The sequence below is a fragment of the Puma concolor genome, chromosome B1, assembly GCF_028749965.1.
Source record: "Puma concolor isolate L17-30 chromosome B1, mPumCon1.1.hap2, whole genome shotgun sequence".
In the NCBI taxonomy this organism is placed as follows: Eukaryota; Metazoa; Chordata; class Mammalia; order Carnivora; family Felidae; genus Puma; species Puma concolor.
The window spans coordinates 124000907-124021314 of NC_141670.1; the positions used below are offsets into that span (position 1 = coordinate 124000907).

Below are 20408 nucleotides of genomic sequence, written 5' to 3' on the forward strand. Positions count from 1 at the left end.
CTATCCTTCCCATTCCTCTTACTGTACTTTTGCCCCCAAGATGCACTGTACTGTCAAAAAGGAGCTCACAGTTTACAAAATTTAGGATACAGTAGGAATAAAATTACTTCAAGTAACAAACCAATAATCTGTACTCCCTTAGTGAGACAGGTTTCAAGAATCACAAATTTTGCACTTAAGTTCACTGTTGGTAGTGATTTTGATAGAGTAATTCTAAATTTTACATGTCTTACAGAATCCAGCAAATAAATATTAATGCTGTTCAGAACCAAAGTTCTCACCATGGGATAAAGCAGATATAAATATGAAACAGAAAAAGATGAGGAAGATTAGTGTTAGATTTGAAAGTATCAGAACGAATTCATGATTTATAAAAAGTACATTTCCTGGCTCTGTTCCCTGAAAGTGCCTGGCAACAAGGACACCCAGTAGCACCCAGATCCTCATTTCCAAATACCATTCCCCATGAAAAGGAACGAGGGCTCCTTGGAGAAACAGCCTGTCCCAGTGTGAGACAGGAAAGCTGTACGATAAACTTACAACATCTTGCTACAGCAAAAAGAAAGCAAAGACTGATAGGCGCAGGTCAAAATGACACATGAGTAAGCTGAAAGGTGCTTCTGCTAGCCAAATTTGGGACAATTACAGTAATTAAATAGAATTTTTAAGAATTGATGAGCCCACGTTGACAACACTCAACGACCGTGGGTAAAAGGAGGGGGGAAAATGCTTCTTTGTAAAAGGGTGCCAGCTAATAAAATGTAAATGGAATGCTAGATTTCAGTCTCAATTTGCAGCCACCAATGTAATAAAATAATGGATTCTGGCAAGGATTATCAGTGCACATTAATTCCATTGAGTGAAAAGAATATCCAAATGGTCTTCAAGTATCTCCTCCCAGATTATTTGCTTCAGAAAAGAAAAATATTCTTAAAATGGAAAGATCTGACAAAGCAAGTGATCAAACTTATATTGGCAACAATGTGACAGTAACATTGTGTCTCCTGATGTGATGTGACACAACGAATGAGACATACCACATACCATCAGTAGAGTCTTCTGCCAAAATATTTATCTTGAAATTTCTCATGAGAAACTCCCAGAGAAATACAGAAATTTATAAGCTAACTGGCCTGCTTTATTAAGTGTCAATTTCATAAAGCACCAAAAAAGGTAGGATTGCTCTAGAGTAAAGAAGACTACAGATACAGGACAACCAAATGCATGGGTCTAGATCCTGGATTTAGAAAAGAGAGAAGCTTTAAAGAACATTTGGAAAAAACTTGAGACTCACATTTGAGTATGTACTATACATTAGATAATTCTGTATCAATGTTAAATTCCTTGGGTGTGGTACTATGATCAGTAAGAAATGTCCTTACGTCTTAACAGATAATGTGAAGTATGATGCCATTTGTTTCAAAAGGAAGGTGCTTAAGAGAGAGATGTGGCAAAGTAATGATCGCTGAATATAGATAAAGGGTATATGATCATTTCCTTGTACTATACTTTCAACTTTTTTGTAAATCTGAAAATTTTCAAAATGCAAAGTTGGAAGTAAACTTTTTTTTTTTTTTTTTTTTGAAAAAAACAGCTTACAGATACCATGAGGGTGCATTCTGGGGGCCTTAGCAAAAAGTAAAGCACCATGCCTGCAATCTTAACCAAACACAAAGAAAAAAATAGTAGTTATAGGACAAAAGAATCAAGGTAAGATGACAAATTCCTCAACCTCCTATTAAATTTCGACCCGTGGCAAGTGGTATTAAAGTGTCAGTGAATGGGTCCTAATGTACCTTAATCCACTACATCAGCAAAAGACATAAAATTTAAAGGCAAATGTTTCCCTGCTTCTAAATTATAATTCCAAGGGGGCTGGAGGACTGGCAGGAAAAACTATATGTATTAATTTAAAAGCTGACACAAGGGGTGCCTGGGTGGCTCAATGGGTTTGGCATCCGACTTCGGCTCAGGTCATGATCTCACAGCTCAGGAGTTCGAGCCCCGCATCGGGCTCTGTGCTGACAGCTCAGAGCCTGGAGCCTGCTTTGGATTCTGTGTCTCCCTCTCTCTGCTCTTCCCCAGCTCATGCTCTCTCTCAAAAATAAACAAACATTAAAAAAATTAAGTTGACACAAAAAATAAAAAGTTAATACACTCTGAAAAGTTGGCAGAATAATGAAACGTGAAGCTTTCTCATCTAATAAACATTTTAAATTAGATATATACAATTAGACTAGAGCCCATACTGTTTTGAAATCTACCAAACCAAAAAAAGCATCATCACCAATGTTAACCTTTTTACAAAAAAATTATCCTATCAAGATATTTTTTCCTTGACCTTATATTCTAATGATCAAAGAAGCCCACACTGTTAATTCCACCATCAGTACCTAAAATGATTCCCTAAACATTTAGCATTCTGTCTTGAAAGCTCTCAAAACTATGGTTGCATCTCAAATACTGCTGATAGGCTCTGGTGAACTAAACACAGTACTGGAATTATGTAGTCGTTAAACTCGAAAAACTCTTCACTCAAATGGTCATGAGTTTATTTCAGATTATGAAATCAGCCACCCTACTCCCGCCACTTCCCTCTGAAACCCCAAACAAATGCAGCAAAGTTAATAACTACACGGTGGGGGGGGGGGGGGGGGATAATCGTTCAAACTTTTAATCTCCCTTTACACATTATATTAACATTCATATTGCAAGGCATTCCATTCACAAATATTACAGTTTGATAAAAAATTTCACACACATACCCCCAAAAGTCTATACTTTTGTGATTCAGTCACTTCACTAAATCATTAAAATAATAAAAGTAATGAAAACATTATCATAATTCTTTTAAAGCAATAAAGGTCTGAGGCACTCTGGGAAAGATGTTCTCATATAACATGTCAGTGGTATCAAATTATCTTACAAGAAAGTTACCAGATACCCAGTAATCAAGTACACTCCAATGACAACGACTTTGATCTGATACGTGTTCCCTGGATACACTTCCATTTGGACTGAACTACTGAAAGGAACAAAGATATTGGGCAGCTGGGGTCATTTCTAATGAGGTTCCCAACCATGTCAAGGTAAAGTGTGTTTTCAACACACCACGGACAGCTGCATCTCTACTGCAAGGGAACAGTACAATCTTCAAAGAAGTTCCTTTCTCATCACTACCAGGTTTACTAAATGTCAGAAGCTAACAGCCCACCTGACTTACTCTGCTCACTGCCAAAGAGATTTCAGAACTGTCTCTTCCCATCAACCTCCACAGTGCAACCGTTCACCCTTCTCTGAATATCTCCAAGGTTTGCCCTTGAAATAAAATAGAGGGGAAGAAAGGGAGCTTTTTCCCTCCCATTTCGACCAGAAAGAGGTCTGAAAGAGCAATGTATCACAAAACGCTCATGCTCTGAAACAGCCAGCTATCATATGAAGCATGGCTATTTTTGCCAGAAACTAGATGTTTTTAAAATGTGACAACCCTTTTCCAAAGTGAATTTTGCCACAACCATTCACTGACAGAGTCCACACTGGAGAGGAAGTCTCACTGACCGAGTGCTTCCTTACACACAATTACAAGGGTAAATAAGTAGCATGGGGAAGGAGGGAGGCCAAATTCCCAACTGGGAAATAAATCACTGCAAACAATGGGTCCATTTATGACAGCATATAGCACTGTCAGGGCAGAATTAACACAAACCCAGGTCATATAGTGTTCAGGAATTACATACATGGAATTTAAAATGTATACATATATATTTCCATACATATATAATAAAAAAAATCTGGAACAACATATGTTGCTAAAGTTTCAAGGATTCTCATCTTCCACATTCACCTGAAGAGCAGCTGGCTCTTGCTGGCCCAGTTGTGGCAGTGATAAAAGCAACTAGAAGCAGGTTTACGTAAAAAGTGCTCAAAGGCCAAGTGAGAAAACAGGGGTGCAGAGATTTCTGGAGGGAGAGGGGAATACTGAAAAGAGTTGAGAATGTTTCTTTTATTCTTCTCAGCTTTTTCAGATCCAAGTCAAGTTCTTGAGGACACACATCCAATGCTGTAGTCTTCCTTATCTATAGTCAAAACAAAACACGTAATAAAAATCTCCTCTTCCATTCTGTACTCTCAATAAAATGCATGGTACAGCCAGAAGGTATTACTGAGATGTGCCATCTTGGGAGAAATTAAAATTGGGACATGAAGTGAGGCCGCGTGCTATCAAGTCGCCGGGTCAGGATTTCACAGCCAGTGTCCGTGACCAGCAGGGTGTGCTCAAACTGAGCAGACCGCTTTCCGTCTCTCGTCACGGCGGTCCAACCGTCTGGCCAGGTTTCATCCTGCCATCCACCTTAAACAAACAAACAAAAACAATTTCTTAATTCTATCACTCAGTTTTCTAAACAAACTCTCTAGATAAGTGTATTTGCATGTACTCCTATATCCTTGGATATTACAGAAGCCAATTAGAAAATTCACTATTAAGACTCCAATTTACAAATGGTAGGCAGCTACATTCAAAAGAATGAAACTGGGAAAAAAGAGAATGAAACTGCACCACTTGCTTACATAATAAGCAAAATACACAACACACAAAAATAAACTCAAAATTAAAGACTTGGAATTCCATGGAACTCCTTAAAGAAAACAGGCAGTAATCTCTTGGACATCAGCCTCACCAACATATTTATGAATCTGTCTCCCGAGGCAAGGAAAACAAAAGCACAAATAAACTATCGGGACTACGTCAAAAATAAAAAGCATTTGCACAGCAAAAGACACCATCAACAAAACAGAAGGCAACCTACCAAATGCAAAAAGATATCTGCAAATGATAGATCTGATAAGGGGTTACTATCCAAATACATAAAGAATTTATATATACCTCAACACCAAAAACAAAAACAAAAACGAAGAATCCAATTAAAAATGAGGAGAGGACCTGAACATTTTTCCAAAGCAGACATAAGACAGCTAACAGACACATGAAAAGATACTCAACATCACTAATAATCAGGGAGCTACAAATCAAAACTACAATGAGATTATCACCTCACAACAGGCAATAACATGTGTTGGTTGGTGAGGAAGTAGAGAAAAAGGGAACCCTTGTGGACTGCTAGTGTAAACTGGTGCGGCCACTGTGAGAAAAATTAAAAATAGAATTACCACACAATCTAGTATTTCCATTACTAGGAACTTACCCAAAGAAAACAAAAACACTCCTTCAAAAAGATATATGCACCCCTATGTTTACTGCAGCATTATGCAGAGTAGCCAAGATATGGAAGCAACTCTCAAGCGTCCACTGATAGATGAATGGATGAAGAAGATACGGCATGCACACACAACAAAGTATTACACAGCCATGAAAAAGGGTGAGATCATGCCATTTGCGACAACATGGATGGACCTAGAGGGTATTATGCTAAGTGAAATAAGTCAGACAGAAAAAGACAAATACTCTTATGATTTCACTTACATGTAGAACTTAAAAAACAAAACCAATGAACAAACAGACTCTTAAATTTTTTTTTTTAACATTTATTTATTTTTGAGACAGAGACAGACAGCGAGCAGGGGAGGGGCAGAGAGAGAGGAAGACACATCTGAAACAGGCTCCAGGCTGCTCTGAGCTGTTAGCACAGAGCCTCATGCGAGGCTGGAACTCACGAACTGTGAGATCATGACTTGAGTCAAAGTCGGATGCTTAATTGACTGAGCCACCCAGGTACCCCTGCGAAAGACTCTTAAATAGAGAGAACAAACAAGTGGTTGCCAGAAGGGAGGTATATGGGGCGGGGTGGGGGGGCATGAAATTAGGGAATTAAGAGGTACAAACTTCCAGTTATAAAACAAAGAAATCACAGAAATGAAAAGTAGAGCATAGAGAATATAGTCAATAAAATTGAGAGGTGGTGACTACAGTTATCACGATAAGCACCGGGTAATACATAGTACTGTCAAATCAGTATATTTAATCTATACCTAGAACTAATACAATATTGTACATCAATTATACCTCAGTAATAATAACAATAATAATAATACTCCTATTTATACTTCAACTGTTTTAGTTTTTCCTCCAACTTCATTTTGGTTTTTAGTTCAATGAAGTAATGATGATATTTTAAATTTCCTTGGGTGTGTTACAACTTCACATTTTTTATGCCTCCCAAATACCAAATCAAGATGGTATTTCCAAAATAAAGGCACTGGGTTTCATTTTAGAAAACATATTGATACAGCTCATTATAGAACTATGAGTTAAAAATTGAATTAATAAATTTAGCTCTTTCCTGGTACAACTTTGGCATAAACTACAGCCAATGTATATTGTAAAGGAAATCATCTTTTTACACTTTTATTACAGCATTTTTTTTAATGTTTATTTATTTTTAAGAGAGAGACAGAGAGAGAGAAAGAATGCAAGCAGGGAAGGGGCAGAGACAGAGAGGAAAAGAATCCCAAGCAGGCTCTTCTCTGTCAGGACAGAGCCTAACATGGGACTCGATGTCACGAACCATGACCTGAGCCAAAATCAAGAGTCAGACGCTTAATCGAGTGAGCCACCCGGGCGCCCCTATAGCATTTAATTTCTAATATGATTTTTAAATGGCAGGCACACAGATGGTGACAAGAGATTCTACTCTGAAATTTTTGACCACACCCCTCTAGTAACCAGAAAAAAAAGGGGCTAAGAGAAAGAAATAGGATTGGTGAGAGAATTTTAAAAAATTAGAATGAGGCAAAATAGATAGGGAGGGGCTAAAAGAGAAAGGAAAGAAAGGGACAGTGAAAAAAGCCCCAGGGCAATGAAAGAAACCACTCTAGAGAAAGAGAGAAGGAGGGGAGGCAGAGGTAAAATGAGAAAGTTATGCAATTCTGGATACTACTATAGAAGTGTGTTTATAGAGACTTTCTTGTCTCCAAATTAGATGTCAAAAAAATCAATACAGCCTTCATTCTGAGTAATCTTTACCAAAGATTAGGTCTCACTGACTCACACAAATCCTAGAATACATATAAACTGCAGTGAAGTAACCTACTTTTACAATACTAAATCCCAGCCTAGAAAGAAAATATGAGGTAGCTTAAAGAAAGTTAATTCATGCTTTGTCAAACATGTAAAGATGACTATAACTGGGTATTTTCTGATGTAATGAATAACCTTTTCACAACTGGATTAAAGACATAATACTTATCTAACTTTACTGTGAACTGCTTACAAAAGGTTCTTTACCAATGTCAAGTCAAACATATCTGGATCCTATTCGGAGAAAATTCAAATTCTTCTTTGGATTTGAAACTTTCCACTCCAGAGCTAGGATTTAGCCTACCTGAGTTACACTAAAGTATGTATGCTATAATATGATGATTATCTGAACAGGCTCTATGAAAAGTTATTTGCTTATTCTTGGAAATACCACACTGTGTCTCACCAACCAGGTGCCAGTTAATGAAAACAGGTATGTAACCAAAACTACACTTTCTTCTCAGTGTCTTGCTTTTCTCTGCTAATATACCTCCCGCCCTCAGACTGGTTCCACAGGATCAGAACTTAATTCTTATTCCATGACAACGACAAAAACAGTACCTTGCATGTTTACAGCCCTTAAAAGGACACAAGGTATTTTGTGCTAATGTAAGTCATCTCAATTCTTAATAGCTGCCCTGGGGAGCTGGCAGGTTAAAGACTGTAATTCCACTTTACAGAAAAGGCAACAAAGGATCAGGTTATAAGAAGGCAGCCTGTAGGCTGAATTTAGTGACTCACTTCTAAGGAAGGCAATCTGACAGAAGTAATGGGATGTCACTGCCAAGATCAGGTTATAAAAAAGACCGGAAGGATCCAGAGAGGAGGTATCCTTTAATGTAGGCCCCAGGACACACCAGCCCCACTACTATAGCCTCACTGCGTCCCCTAATCCCAACAGAGGACTGGCTGAGAAGAAAGGTGAAGAGAACATCCAACCATCTGAGCGACAAGCTCTAATCATGACACTGGGTCTTTATCAATGCTATGAGCCTGCCATGGGGAACGGCGACAGTGAGGACATAAAACTGCCAGAGTTAAGTATGTCTGTGCTGTGCTTTGTCCACAAGAGCTAAATAATGCCACCTGATGACCTGAGCGCAGACCCTGAGCAGGCAGAACAGCTCATGAGTTTGGTCTAAGTCAGCTGCCACGTAACTAGCTAGATGACTTCAGAAGAGTTACTTACCTGCTTCAAGGATCAGTTTGCTCTTCTGTATGATGGGGATAGCACCTACCTCGTGAGTTGTGGAGAAGCAAATCATATACCCGTGTCTGCCTCGAAGTGAGTGGCTCTACTTCTTTTTCCCTCCCCCTGGACACCCATCAAAAAGCTACACAGGCTTGATGGAGGCTCCTGTTATTACAACACACCCTTTGACAGAATCTTTTACGGAAAGGGACCAGGATTCAAGTACTTCAGCATCTACTGACAGCAGAATTACCAGACAGAAAGCACTGCTTTCTTGCCAGCCCTTACAGTTTTCAGTTCTCTACATGATACTGAATTGAGCCTCAAGCTCAAATGCGACTGGGAGTGGAAATGAACCAAAACGAAAATAAACAGAGCAGACTACTGATCTGATCATGAGTGACCAAAAATAAATTAAAATTCAATTCAAGAACATTATAGCATCCTTTTTTCTCACCTTCACAAATCATTGGCTCAATTGTAAATACATGGCCAGCCTTCATCACTCCAACTGCTTTATTTTCTGAAATTAAAGAAAAAAAAATTCTCAAAACCCAGCTAAAAACCAGCAGCATACTGTTGAACAGCTCCCTTGTCAGAGTACACAACTTACATTCCTATCAGTGATTCTTAAATTCCTCTCTCCTTTCCCAATTCCCCCTTCTTAAAAGGGATCATTCAACAAACAGGTATTTTGCAGATATCCACCTGCTGTGGGGCAGATACTGTCCTAGGCATATTTTATTCTATTTTCTCTAGGAAAACACAGAGATGTCTGCAAAGTGATTTCAGATGTAGTTATCACTTCTATGAAATGAAAAGTACCACCATTTATGTTACACCAGGAGTAGAGTTGAAATCATGCAACCAAGCAAAGTTCTGTTACTCACCCAGATATTTAAAGGAAAACAACAGATGTTCCAGATTACGCCGGAAGCCTCGCACCTTTTGGGCGGGTGTGTGGATGTGGGGTGAGGGGGGAGCAGGCACACAGCCCACAGAAACAATGGCACGATTCTCATGAGGCTTTTATGTTGCCTTCTTTTTCTTATTTTCAAAAAGGAACAAAGCCTCTATGTATGAACCTACTTTTTTTTAATGATGATAAAACTATCCCTTATCTGAAAAGAGAAATTCCATTTTCTCCCCCAAATACTTTTTTAGCTTTTTGTTCACTAATATGAGAGTATTTTTCAGGACCATCATGAAAGACACAACGATGAGTTCAAGTATTCAAACTGGTCATCCTCCAAAAAAGGCCAAAAGGTAAAAACAGGGATGGACATTTTTAGATAATCTCAGACAAAAATGGAGAATCAGTTTAAAGTTCCAATTAAAACAAAAAACAAAAAAACTGATGTGAGCGTCAGTAAACAAATGACTGCATTTGCTCTGCTTAACCACCAGATGGCAACAGCACTGGCTTTCAGGGTTTCTTGGTAAGGCTGGTCTTGGAGATGGTGGCTTTGGTAATGAATGACACGTGTCCAGAGGCTGAATCCACTAAACGCCATCTAGATGTGATCTAATCTCACCTGCACATTTATATTCCTACACATCCTTCCTTGTGAAAAGCCATCATGCTGCTTTTCACTCTCTTACGTATTGCCAAAATACACGCACTGCAGATTCCAAATCTGTACTTTCTAAATCATCCTAAAATCTGAGAGGCAAAAAACAATGACTTATTATTTCTAAGAACTTTCTTTCCTAATGACCTGCAACTTACTACATATAAAGAACTGGTCATATTCCCCTGGGGATATGTATTGTTTTACTGTCAAAAGGGTAGCAGTGTGATGTCACAGAAAGAAAAAGGATAAAGGAATCTGGAACTGAGCTATCCCACTGCTGCAGCACTGGAAGCATGTAGCTTCCGAAAGCACTTGCCAAGTGGCTAGTCAGAATGATGTCAACTGTTCAGTGTAAAATACATGCCGATTTCAAAGATGAAATATATATCTCAATCATTTTTACATTGATTAAATGCTGAAATGCTAATTTTGTGAATGCAATGCATTACATAAAATATATCATTCAAGTTAATTCCACCTATTTATTTTTTTTTTTACTGCCCACTAGAAATTTTTAAATTACATAGGCACCTCGCAAGATATTACTATTGGACAGTGATGAAATGGAGACTCAAAGTTCCACTCCTTTCTTCTGTCACTGACTCATTATTCTAGAAGTTACCACTCCTACTCAACTTGACTCATGGTTTCAGTTTCTCCATGTACCTCACTCAGCAAACATACATTATCTGATTGACTACACGACTGCAGACAGTATGCTAAGTACTTTTTGTAAAAAGCTGTACCTGCTCTACCATCTACCTCACAGATTATTTAACATACATTCCAAACGTAGGGTATTATCATCATTACCTCTCAGCCCTAATGACTTAAATAAAAGGAAATCAATTCTAACAAGGACTTCTCTAACATAGAAGGCGTGGAGGAAGTTACACAACAGTTTCCTAGTTCCACCTTCAGCTGGTTAGGAATATGGAGTTACAAGCCAAAGCAGGGATCATTTACACATTTCAAAAGGTCTCAGCTGCACAAAGACTCAGCAGTTTCCTTTTACACTTCCCTAAAGTGATCACAACATATTTTAATATATATAAACCTGACTGAAACTGGACTTTCCATAAATGTATCAAACATATGAAATCAAGTATACCTGGCCCTTGCTTCTTTTTTCAGAACTGTTTATTTCTAATTAAATGGTTTTATGTATTTTACGGACACGATCATCACTGACCCATGTCCCCTTCTCCCATAAATTCTATCTTCTTCCATCTCTTTATATAATCCGTATCTAAACCTGAGTCTGTCATTTGTCAATTCAGTCAGTAAAGGGAATTTTTTCACCACCCCCACCCCCCGCACACACTCTTTTTACACAAACATACACATACTCCTGTATCCCTGTAATCAGAGTAGCCACTTCCATTCTGTTAATGGAATGCACATCAGATTACAGGGTTTACCAGGAAGGAATTAAGTTGGCTACTTATTTTCTGTTGCTAATTTTTATTTCAAGCACAATTCACAGCTTATATAAAGAAAACTTCGTGGTCTGCTAATAAATGCTTGCTGATATGTACCAAATGCTGTGCTCCAAACTACTTCTCCAGCTTCCCCCATTGAGAGGTTTCTCACTCCTTTCCCTTTTCTTCACAACTACTGACATCTAGAATCTTACCACCTCACACCTCGACTACGGCAACAAGTGTGCATCAGGCTGGCTAGACTAGCTCACACCTGCAATACACTCTAGACAACACTGCCAAATTTGTCTTCCCCAAATAACAACTTCACCTTGTCATTCTTCTGCACGAAAATGTTTCCGATAATCCCAGCAAATAAAGTCAAATATCCTTGGTCTGGCACTGCCTCCTGCTGTATTATTAATATATAGTACTCAGCCCTAGGTCATCATGTCTCTGTTCGCTCTCAACTTGAAACATCTATTCATGCTTCCTCTCCACCTGGAATTTCTTCCTCATCTCCACCAAGCCAAACTTTCAACCATTCTTTTTTTCTCCCACAGGAACTACACCAAACTGCTTCGGTCCTTACCAGGCGGCACAAAGTATGGGAATCAAGATTGCCTCTAGAAGGACAAAACCCAGGTACCACTCCTAGTCTTGGTATTTATTTACTAGTCTGTGTGAACCTGAGTAAATGAAGTACTTTTCTAAGCACAGAATCTGCATTTATTTATTTTGTTTGTTTATTTATTTAGTAGAATCTGCTCTTTAAAATAGGGCTAAGAAATTATTCAGAGTTGTGATGATCAAATGAAATAATGTATATCCGTCATTATCATCATCATCCTAAAAGTTAACACTAATTGTTTTCCATGTACTATCTCACTTAATCCTAGTAACAATTCTAGGGTAGGTGCCACTCCCTACTATTGTTCAAGATGAGAAAACTTAAGCACAAGAAATTATGTGAAAGTGCCTACACAGCAATAACTCACATATATTTGTTAAATTCCTTCTTAGGTCGCTTACTGTGGACAGCTTTCATTTCTAGCACTAAATAAACAGACTTATTCTTGCATGCCTTATCTCTCCAAGAGAAAAAGGTTTCTGGAAGACATTAATTGTCCCACACTTCCTTTCTTATTCTATCAGATAGCACTCAACTTAAAAAGGTACTTCATCTATCTCCTTTATTTATAGCAACAAATAGTACAGTTTCTGATATATACTACAAAATCAAACCAAGCCAAACCAATTTCATTTAAGGAATCAAAAAAGTGACAGCAGAGAATGCCTGATGACTCAGTCTGACTTCAGCTCAGGTCATGATCTCATGGTTCATGAGTTCAAGCCCCACATCGAACTCGCTGTGTCAGCACAGAGCCTGCTTCAGATTCTCTGTCTCCCTCTCTGTCTGCTCCTCACCCGCTCATGGGTGCACACTCTCTCCTTCTCAAAAATGAATACACATTAAAAAAAAAAAAAAAAAAAGAATAGTGATAGCTGGATCCATGGCAGAGGCTGTTGACCAAAATTAGGTTACTTCTCTGAGAGTCCTCAGCTAGATTACACTTCCCAATCTCCTTTTCAGTTAGTGTAGCCATGTGACTGAATTCCCACCAATGAAAAGTAAATGTAAGTGATCTATGCCAATTTCAGGCTGGTTCATTAAAACCTCCCAAAGATACCCCTCTCCATGCTTTTCCCCCTCCTCCCAGTATCTACAGATTAGAAGAATAACTCCCAAAGTGATCTTGAAAGGTATAGGTTGACGATGACAGAACCTGGGTCACAGAATAATTGCCGTATCACCACCACCCCAATAGTGACCAAACACGTTTTGGAATGTTAGGTGAGCAAGATAACAAATGTGTATTGTGTATGAGCACATATACATTTTGAGGGTCCATTTATAACAGTTAATAGAAAAATAAATACAAAATAGTAGGTCCTGTTAAATGTTTGAATAAATATTTGTTAAATAAATGGTTAGCAAACAGCAAATCTTTGGGTAGTACTTACTGGCATAATGGGGTACATTAGGGGCTGTATGAAAAAGCTTGTGGATTCCATGGCCACAATAGCTTCGAACAACTGAAAACCCATTTGCTTGGGCATGCTTCTGAATAATGTTTCCCAATTCTCTGTATCGAACACCAGGTTTCACTGGAAGGAAAAAAGAGGACTCATGACAAAGTAATAGTAAGTGACACTTACTGCCAATTACTATCTATGTGCCTGGAACCTTTCCAAATGCTTTATATTTCTACATTACATGCCTATACATAAACATGTCCCTTACAAAACTTTCAGATGAGGAAACCAAGGGTAACAGATACTACACTGCCAATAAATAGCAAAGTTGAGATTCAAACTAGTAGCACCTGTACTTCCTCCTTCGGTGCAGAAAGGGACACATGTGCAGTACTAAGGGGTTGAGAGACATACCTTTTGCTTTCTAAATAGACAAAAGAAAGGGGCGCCTAGGTGGCTCAGTCCGCTGGGTGTCCCAACTTCGGCTCACCACTGGTGGGTTCGAGCCCCACATCGAGCTCTGTGCTGACAGCTCAGAGCCTAGAGCCTGCTTTGGATTCTGTATCTCCCTCTCTGACCCTCCCCGGCTCATACTCTGTCTCTCTCTCTCCCAAAAATAAACATTAAAAAAAATTTTTAAATAGACAAAAGAATGGAAAACAGGCATCTCTTTCTCTCCTTCTCTAAGGTCAAGTGTGCTATCCTATTAAAGCGAGAAGAAGTAAAGTAGGAAAGAGCACCAGGACAAAAAGCAATGTCCAGAAAGTAACTTGGACTTATCCTTAGTTTCAGAGTGATCAAGTTCTCAAAGGATTACTTCCCCTGGGCTTCTTTCCCCATAAAAGTGATCCTCAAATTACTCACAGTTGCCTCTGAAGACAGTCCTGAGGATAGGGTATAGAAAGATACTTCTCACTATATACTTCCTGCTCTGCTTAATTTTTATGACTTTTGCCACTATAAACCAAAACAAACAAAGTGGTTCTTGTTGTTGTTATGGCTGTCCCAGCACTGAGACCCCCCAAGCTGGGCGCTGCCCAGACTCCCAGAGAACCTAGTCATGGTTCTGGTGCTCCAACTCCCTACAGTCTCCTAACTCTGCCTCCCTGATTTTCAACCTGTGGTTCCAGTACAACGTATCGCCTCCAGCCAATCAAATCTCTGGGCAAATAGCTCCAGGAATTATTTCAATTAATATGTACTTGTTCTTAACTCTATGTTCCAGCTTGACTGTTTTCAGGGGTGGGAAGTTAATAATGTTGAGGAACAAGGCTGACTTGCATAATGATTTGCTTGCATTCCCATCCAAGCCTTCTTATCAGCCCCAGTCACGGGGGAGCAAAGCAAAACTTTAACCCATTTTGCGCAATATACAACAACAACAAAAAATCCCTGTTCAAAAATAATGAGAATAAAAGAGAGGAGATTTCTCCCTAATTCTCAAACTAGAGGCAATTCTCATCCCAAGGATGCACTTCGTAAGTACCTGGAGACGCTTTTAGTTTTCACCACTAGGAGGGCCGGTGCAAACTGGCATCTAGCGGGTAAAGACCAAGAATGTGGCTAAGCATCCTACAATGCACAGGACAGGCCCTACAATAAAGAATTACCAGACTCAAAACAATTTAATGTGTAGATTGAGAAGCCCAATTCTAAAAGGATAATTTTAACAACAGTCAAGCTCTACTGCTCTACACCATGTTGAGCAGCCAAGCCAGTAGAAAATAAGGGGAAAGAATGATACATACAAAGGTATTAATAGCACTTTCCAGAGTTCTATCCTGGCTACTGTGACAAAGACTTTGGTATCTGCTGGTTTCTTGATAAGTTCTATTCCTGTGTCTTTGTAAAACAACATTTCAGCTCTCTGGTTATTTCCATCAACTCACAGAAGAGCAAAAAGGATATAAACATCAAAGATACTACCTGGCAGAAACCCTAAAAATTGTTTTAAACTACAACTTCCAAAAATGAGAAACTAAACACTAAAGAATATTAGCTTTTACATAATCAACACAGATACTTGAAAGTATCACATTGTCATTTTTCATTCCTCTAACTTTATTAGTAAAAATGTCATCATTTTGCATGCATGTTAAAATGGACTCAAAAAAATAAAAATAACAGATCTATGTTATCAGAGATAACTATGTGTTTGTCAAAGAATGTGGTCCTGTCCAATACTTTGTTGATGATATATCAGGTTTATTGTGGGGGAAAGGAAGGTGAATACAGATAATATACTGAACAATATAGCTAAAATGTCATGGGATTCAACCTAAAAAGTTGTTTGAACTCCAACTGTCCTTTTAGTAACAGTCTGCTAACATTCGCAACAAGCCATTCTTTCTCCTCCTAAGACATACTATAAACAACAACAACAAAATCTGTATGAGCTATCTGAGTGGACAAAGACAGCCTGAGAAAAATCCTACAGAAATATACCTGTACTCAAACATATTATTCACTACAATAGCAAGACATCTAGAAAACACCAAATTCTAGTAGGGGAATACTTGTAGAAATTTTTATAGTATGAAATATAATATATAGCCATTAAAACAAGGGAGTAGATCTATGCATGCAAGTACATATGTTAATTGGGAAAAATCACAAAGACCCTACTGAGAAAACATACAAATTACAGAATATTACAAATATTATAACTCCAATTAACCTAACTAAACACATACACATAAATATATGTGTTATGTGTATGTCCATCTGTTAATGTACAGGGGAGAAAAAAAACCTAAATGTTAAACGCAGATACCTCTGGGAAAAAAAGATATAAAAAGGAAAGAGGTAAGTGTAAAGGAAGATCGTTCATTTTTCTCTCATAATCTAGCATTAATTTTTTTTTTTAAATGAGAACATAATATGAAAGAACTAACATGTAGGAAAAAAAACTGCACTTAAGAACTACACATTTCTATACACTTATCATGTTATACATATAATATACATTCCTCATTTATCGGTCAAAGAAAAGAAAGATAAATCACAGAAGAGATAAAGGATGATAAGCAATCATCTGGTCCACCTCATCAAGGGATCCCCAAATCACCCGTATACCCATCACTGCTAAAACCCACGCTAACTCAGGCAGGGTAGAGGCAAAGCTGGTAAGGGCAAGGAAAGAACTGTGGAGGGACAAGCCATCTGAAGCCCATCAACACGTAACAGCTCTAGAGGGTGCCCAGCACTGCCACTGACCTGCGTCAATGGCTTGCATCAGGCACTCATACGTGGTCTGAACCAGTTTCCGTGCTCCCTCGTCCACATCTCCGACAAAAAACGTCTCATTCAAGTCCCCGTGGTAGCCATTGCGATAAAGAGTGATGTCCACTGTAAAACAATGTACAAATATATAGACCATATTTTTGTTTCAAAATAGAAGACATTTCTCCAACATGACAGCATCAAGCAGCTTAATGAGAAAGACAATTTCTGCATTCTCAAACTAGACACTAATGGATATACAGTTATCGCCTGAAAGACATTCCTTGTCTGTCATGCAACTAAACTCACTGTGGCAGAAAAGGATGTGGTCACGCAGCACAAGCCAGATGGTGGTCTTTTATACTTACAGTACTAATTAGATCATTTATGTCAGAAGAAATGTATTGAGGATACATTCACACAAGATCAATAAGCAATTAATAACATTAAATGGAGGACTATGCTACGTTTCGACATTAAACAGAAAATACTGCTTTCACTTACTGTCTAACGCGTTTTTTTCTCTTCCTAGTGAATCACTAAATAAAAAAACTTATGCTGTTCTACACTTATTTTTTTCAAAAACTCATTTGCTTTCACTTATTTGTGAATATTCACCCTTCCCTTTGTCAACATATTGAATACATACAGACTACTAACATACAACTGTAATCCACTAAATGTATGTTAAATGAGTTTTTTTAAACCATGAATTTTGACCAACCTACAGTATCACGATATAGGTGTGTTGGCTAGCACAACACGTACATTCCTGAAAAACCTCACACATTATGTAATAAATGTGTAAAAATAAAATAACAGGTTTGTATGAAAAATAATAATTAAAAATAACAGGGTATGTATGAAAAACAGGGTTGGGCAAAAGCCATGGCCTTTGTAAACAGATACCCTAACTAAAAAATAACAACCGAACAGGAAGTGTTGGCTGTCTCCACTATCACTCCCAGTCAGCATCATAGGCAAAGCATCCCCTGCAGCCTTACCACTTGGGCTCATGCTTCCTTATCTGACAGGTAAGCGTTTGAAGGTTTCTGATTACTAACAAGACCAAGGTCATCAATATTAAAAATACCATCTAGGGATGTCTTCTTCATCGGTATTTCTTTTTATCGCAGCTCCTTCCTCTGCACTTGCAGCGTCCCCAGATAGTTTAACACAGTGGCCCCTGTAGCCACTTTCTGAATTTCTTACATCAAGGAAGGCATTTCTGTAGGATTTTACCTTTTTTCTTAAGATCTTCATATATTACTAAAAATTTTTCATTCTCTGTAAGAAAGCCTGCCCTGATCTCTTCAACACCATTAGTGGACTAAAAGAAAAGGCAGGGGGGAGGAGTGAATCCCACCTGAATCAACATTACTTCCACATTTCACTGACATCTTCCACGATTTGTCAATCACAATCATGCTGTGCCAAACATATCATACCAGAAGTACTTAAAATCATAAAAAATGTTTCCACAGATTTAAGATTTCTTTAAAATTTTAAATACAAAAAAGGGATAAGTTAAAGACAGGAAGCAAGTAAAGAAAACACAAGTCACTATCAGACTCCCAAAACCTTGTTGTTGCTTTGCTCGTGGTGACAAAAGTCATGCTTACACATTTCTTACCGTTAACAATATCACCTTCTTGCAAGGGTCGTCTGTCTGGAATCCCGTGGCATATCACTTCATTCACTGAAGTACAACAAGACTTTGGGAAATTATAATAATTCAGGGGAGAGGGATAACAATTTCTTGCAATACATGCCTATAAGAAATTAAAATACAGAGAAAATAGTTTGGAATGTGCAAAAGAAAAAAAATCTATATGCAATTAACCAGATTTTAAAATTTCTTAAATGTGAAAAAAACTGTTGTACAGATGCTCCTAATGAACTTATTTATCATTTTAGAAAAAGTAATAAATATTATCTTAAACAATATACATCAGACTGTAGACAAACCAATATACTGGTAAGTGCAAAAGTAAAGCAATTTCACATATTATAACTATTTCCAAGTACACACAAATGTTACTATATGAAGATTCTAGTTTGGAATTAACTACTCTTTATTAAAAATATATTATTTAAAATAAAAAGATAATATCTAAAGCAAATATTAAATGTACTTTTAATGTAATTATATCTTATAACCAGCTTATATATATCCTTATAACCAAAAATGGAATACCAGCATAATTAAGAGATGACAAAGTACTTCCTGATACATTTTAATCACTACATTCACATGGAACAACAAGGGAACCTCTAAGAAAATGGTCTGGTTTTCCTTAACAAGTCTTATTTTACTTGGATGTTTTTACACAGTGGGAGTTACAACATATATAATTTCTGTTTCCATACTACCACACAGTCTTCAGACCAATAAATACTTGAATATGATTTGTGAAATATACCATAATTTTACTGGCAATTCCACTACTATTAGAAATTTAAGTGAAGTTTCCTCAATTACAAAAAATATTACAACCAGTAACTATATGCCTGTCACTTTTCCCTTATTTGATGACATGCTTCTCACAGCCAGTATAAATAGTTTAGAGCACATAGCAAATTGTTTTGACTAAAAATGTCAACTCCATCATTTACAAGTTGTGTAACATTGGACAGTTAACCTCTGCCTCAGTTTCCCTATCTATACAACAGAGAGGACAGTGGTATCTAGCTCATGGAGTTGTTGCAGACATTAAATGAGTTAGTGAAAAAGCACCTGGCCTATAGCAAGCGTGCAATATGCTACTACTGCATACTACATATTTTATAACATAGGGAAGAACTCCCCAAAATCAGAATTTATAAATTTTGAATAAAAAATTTTATAAAAGTTTTTTACTGCTCAAGAAACCTCGTCAAATTCCGTTTCAAAAAGGTCGTCCAATTTACAGTAGCACAACCATGCAAAAAGAGTACCAGCTTGGGGTGCCTGAGTGGCTCAGTTGGTTAATCATCTGACTCTTGGTTTTTGGCTCACGTCATGATCTCCTAGTCCGTGAGTGAGTTCGAGTCCTGCATCAGGCTGTCTGCTATCAGCACAGAGCCCACTTTGGATCCTCTGTCCCCCCCCTCCCCCCCCCCGCCCCTTCCAATCCGCGCTCTCTCTTCTCAAAAATAAACATTTAAAAAAATTTTTACAGAGTACCAGCTTCATCTCCATAGAGACTGTGGAAATAAACGTCTTTAAAATACTTAACTAATTCAATAGGTCTTCATGATTTGCGTTTGATTACCAGAGCAGGTTTAATTAGTTTACCATATAAGTTATTAACTAGTTTTGCTCTTGTCTTATGAACAAGATATTCATATAACGCGTGCACTCATGTATGCCAGGGTTTTAAGGTCTCTCCATGAAGGATAGGCTATCTACCCCTATATCATATTTAGTACAAACATTTACCTCTTTACTGCCTTTACAAATGGTAATAATGACTATTCAATATTTTCTTTTAAAAGATTTTTAATTTTTTTTTGTACATTTATTTTTGATAGAGACAGAGCACAAGTAGGGGAGGGGGAGAGAGGAGGAGACATAGAATCCAAAGCAGGCTCCAGGCTGTCAGCACAGAGCCCGACACGGGGCTCCAACTCACAAACCGCGAGATCATGACCTGAGCCAAAGTCGGACGCTCAACTGACTGAGCCACCCAGGTACCCCTGTTCAATATTTTCTATATTGAAAGAAAGTAAAATTTTGCTTTCAAATTAGCCATTAGAACTTTCAGAATTTCTAATTTTTTAGAAGCCTAAAGCATCTAATAAGGTGAAAAACATTTTCAAAGCATAAAAGTCAAGTTCTTACTAAGTGTACAGCATGATCTATTTCTTCAGTAGTTACACCAGGTTTAATCATGCCAGCAGCAATGTCCAATACTTCCCTAGCAAGCTGTAAAAGAGAAACATTT

The 20408-nt window shown here is 37.9% G+C and overlaps 1 protein-coding gene across 2 annotated transcripts in view; it reads right to left on the bottom strand.

Annotated features, from left to right (window-relative positions):
* Positions 1-2530: 2530 nt before the first annotated feature.
* The window catches only part of METAP1 (methionyl aminopeptidase 1), a 57514-nt gene continuing 39636 nt past the window's right edge, over positions 2531-20408 (bottom strand). Inside the window, exons 6-11 of one of the 2 annotated variants that reach the window (XM_025922334.2) lie at positions 20306-20389; positions 18116-18254; positions 16477-16608; positions 13249-13392; positions 8686-8751; positions 2531-4351 (exon numbers count right to left, since the gene is read on the bottom strand). In XM_025922334.2, the coding sequence (XP_025778119.1) occupies positions 4188-4351; positions 8686-8751; positions 13249-13392; positions 16477-16608; positions 18116-18254; positions 20306-20389 (729 nt within the window). In that variant the 3' untranslated portion in view covers positions 2531-4187. The remainder of the gene's footprint in view (positions 4352-8685; positions 8752-13248; positions 13393-16476; positions 16609-18115; positions 18255-20305; positions 20390-20408) is intronic. The other variant, XM_086704524.1, reaches the window with a different exon arrangement.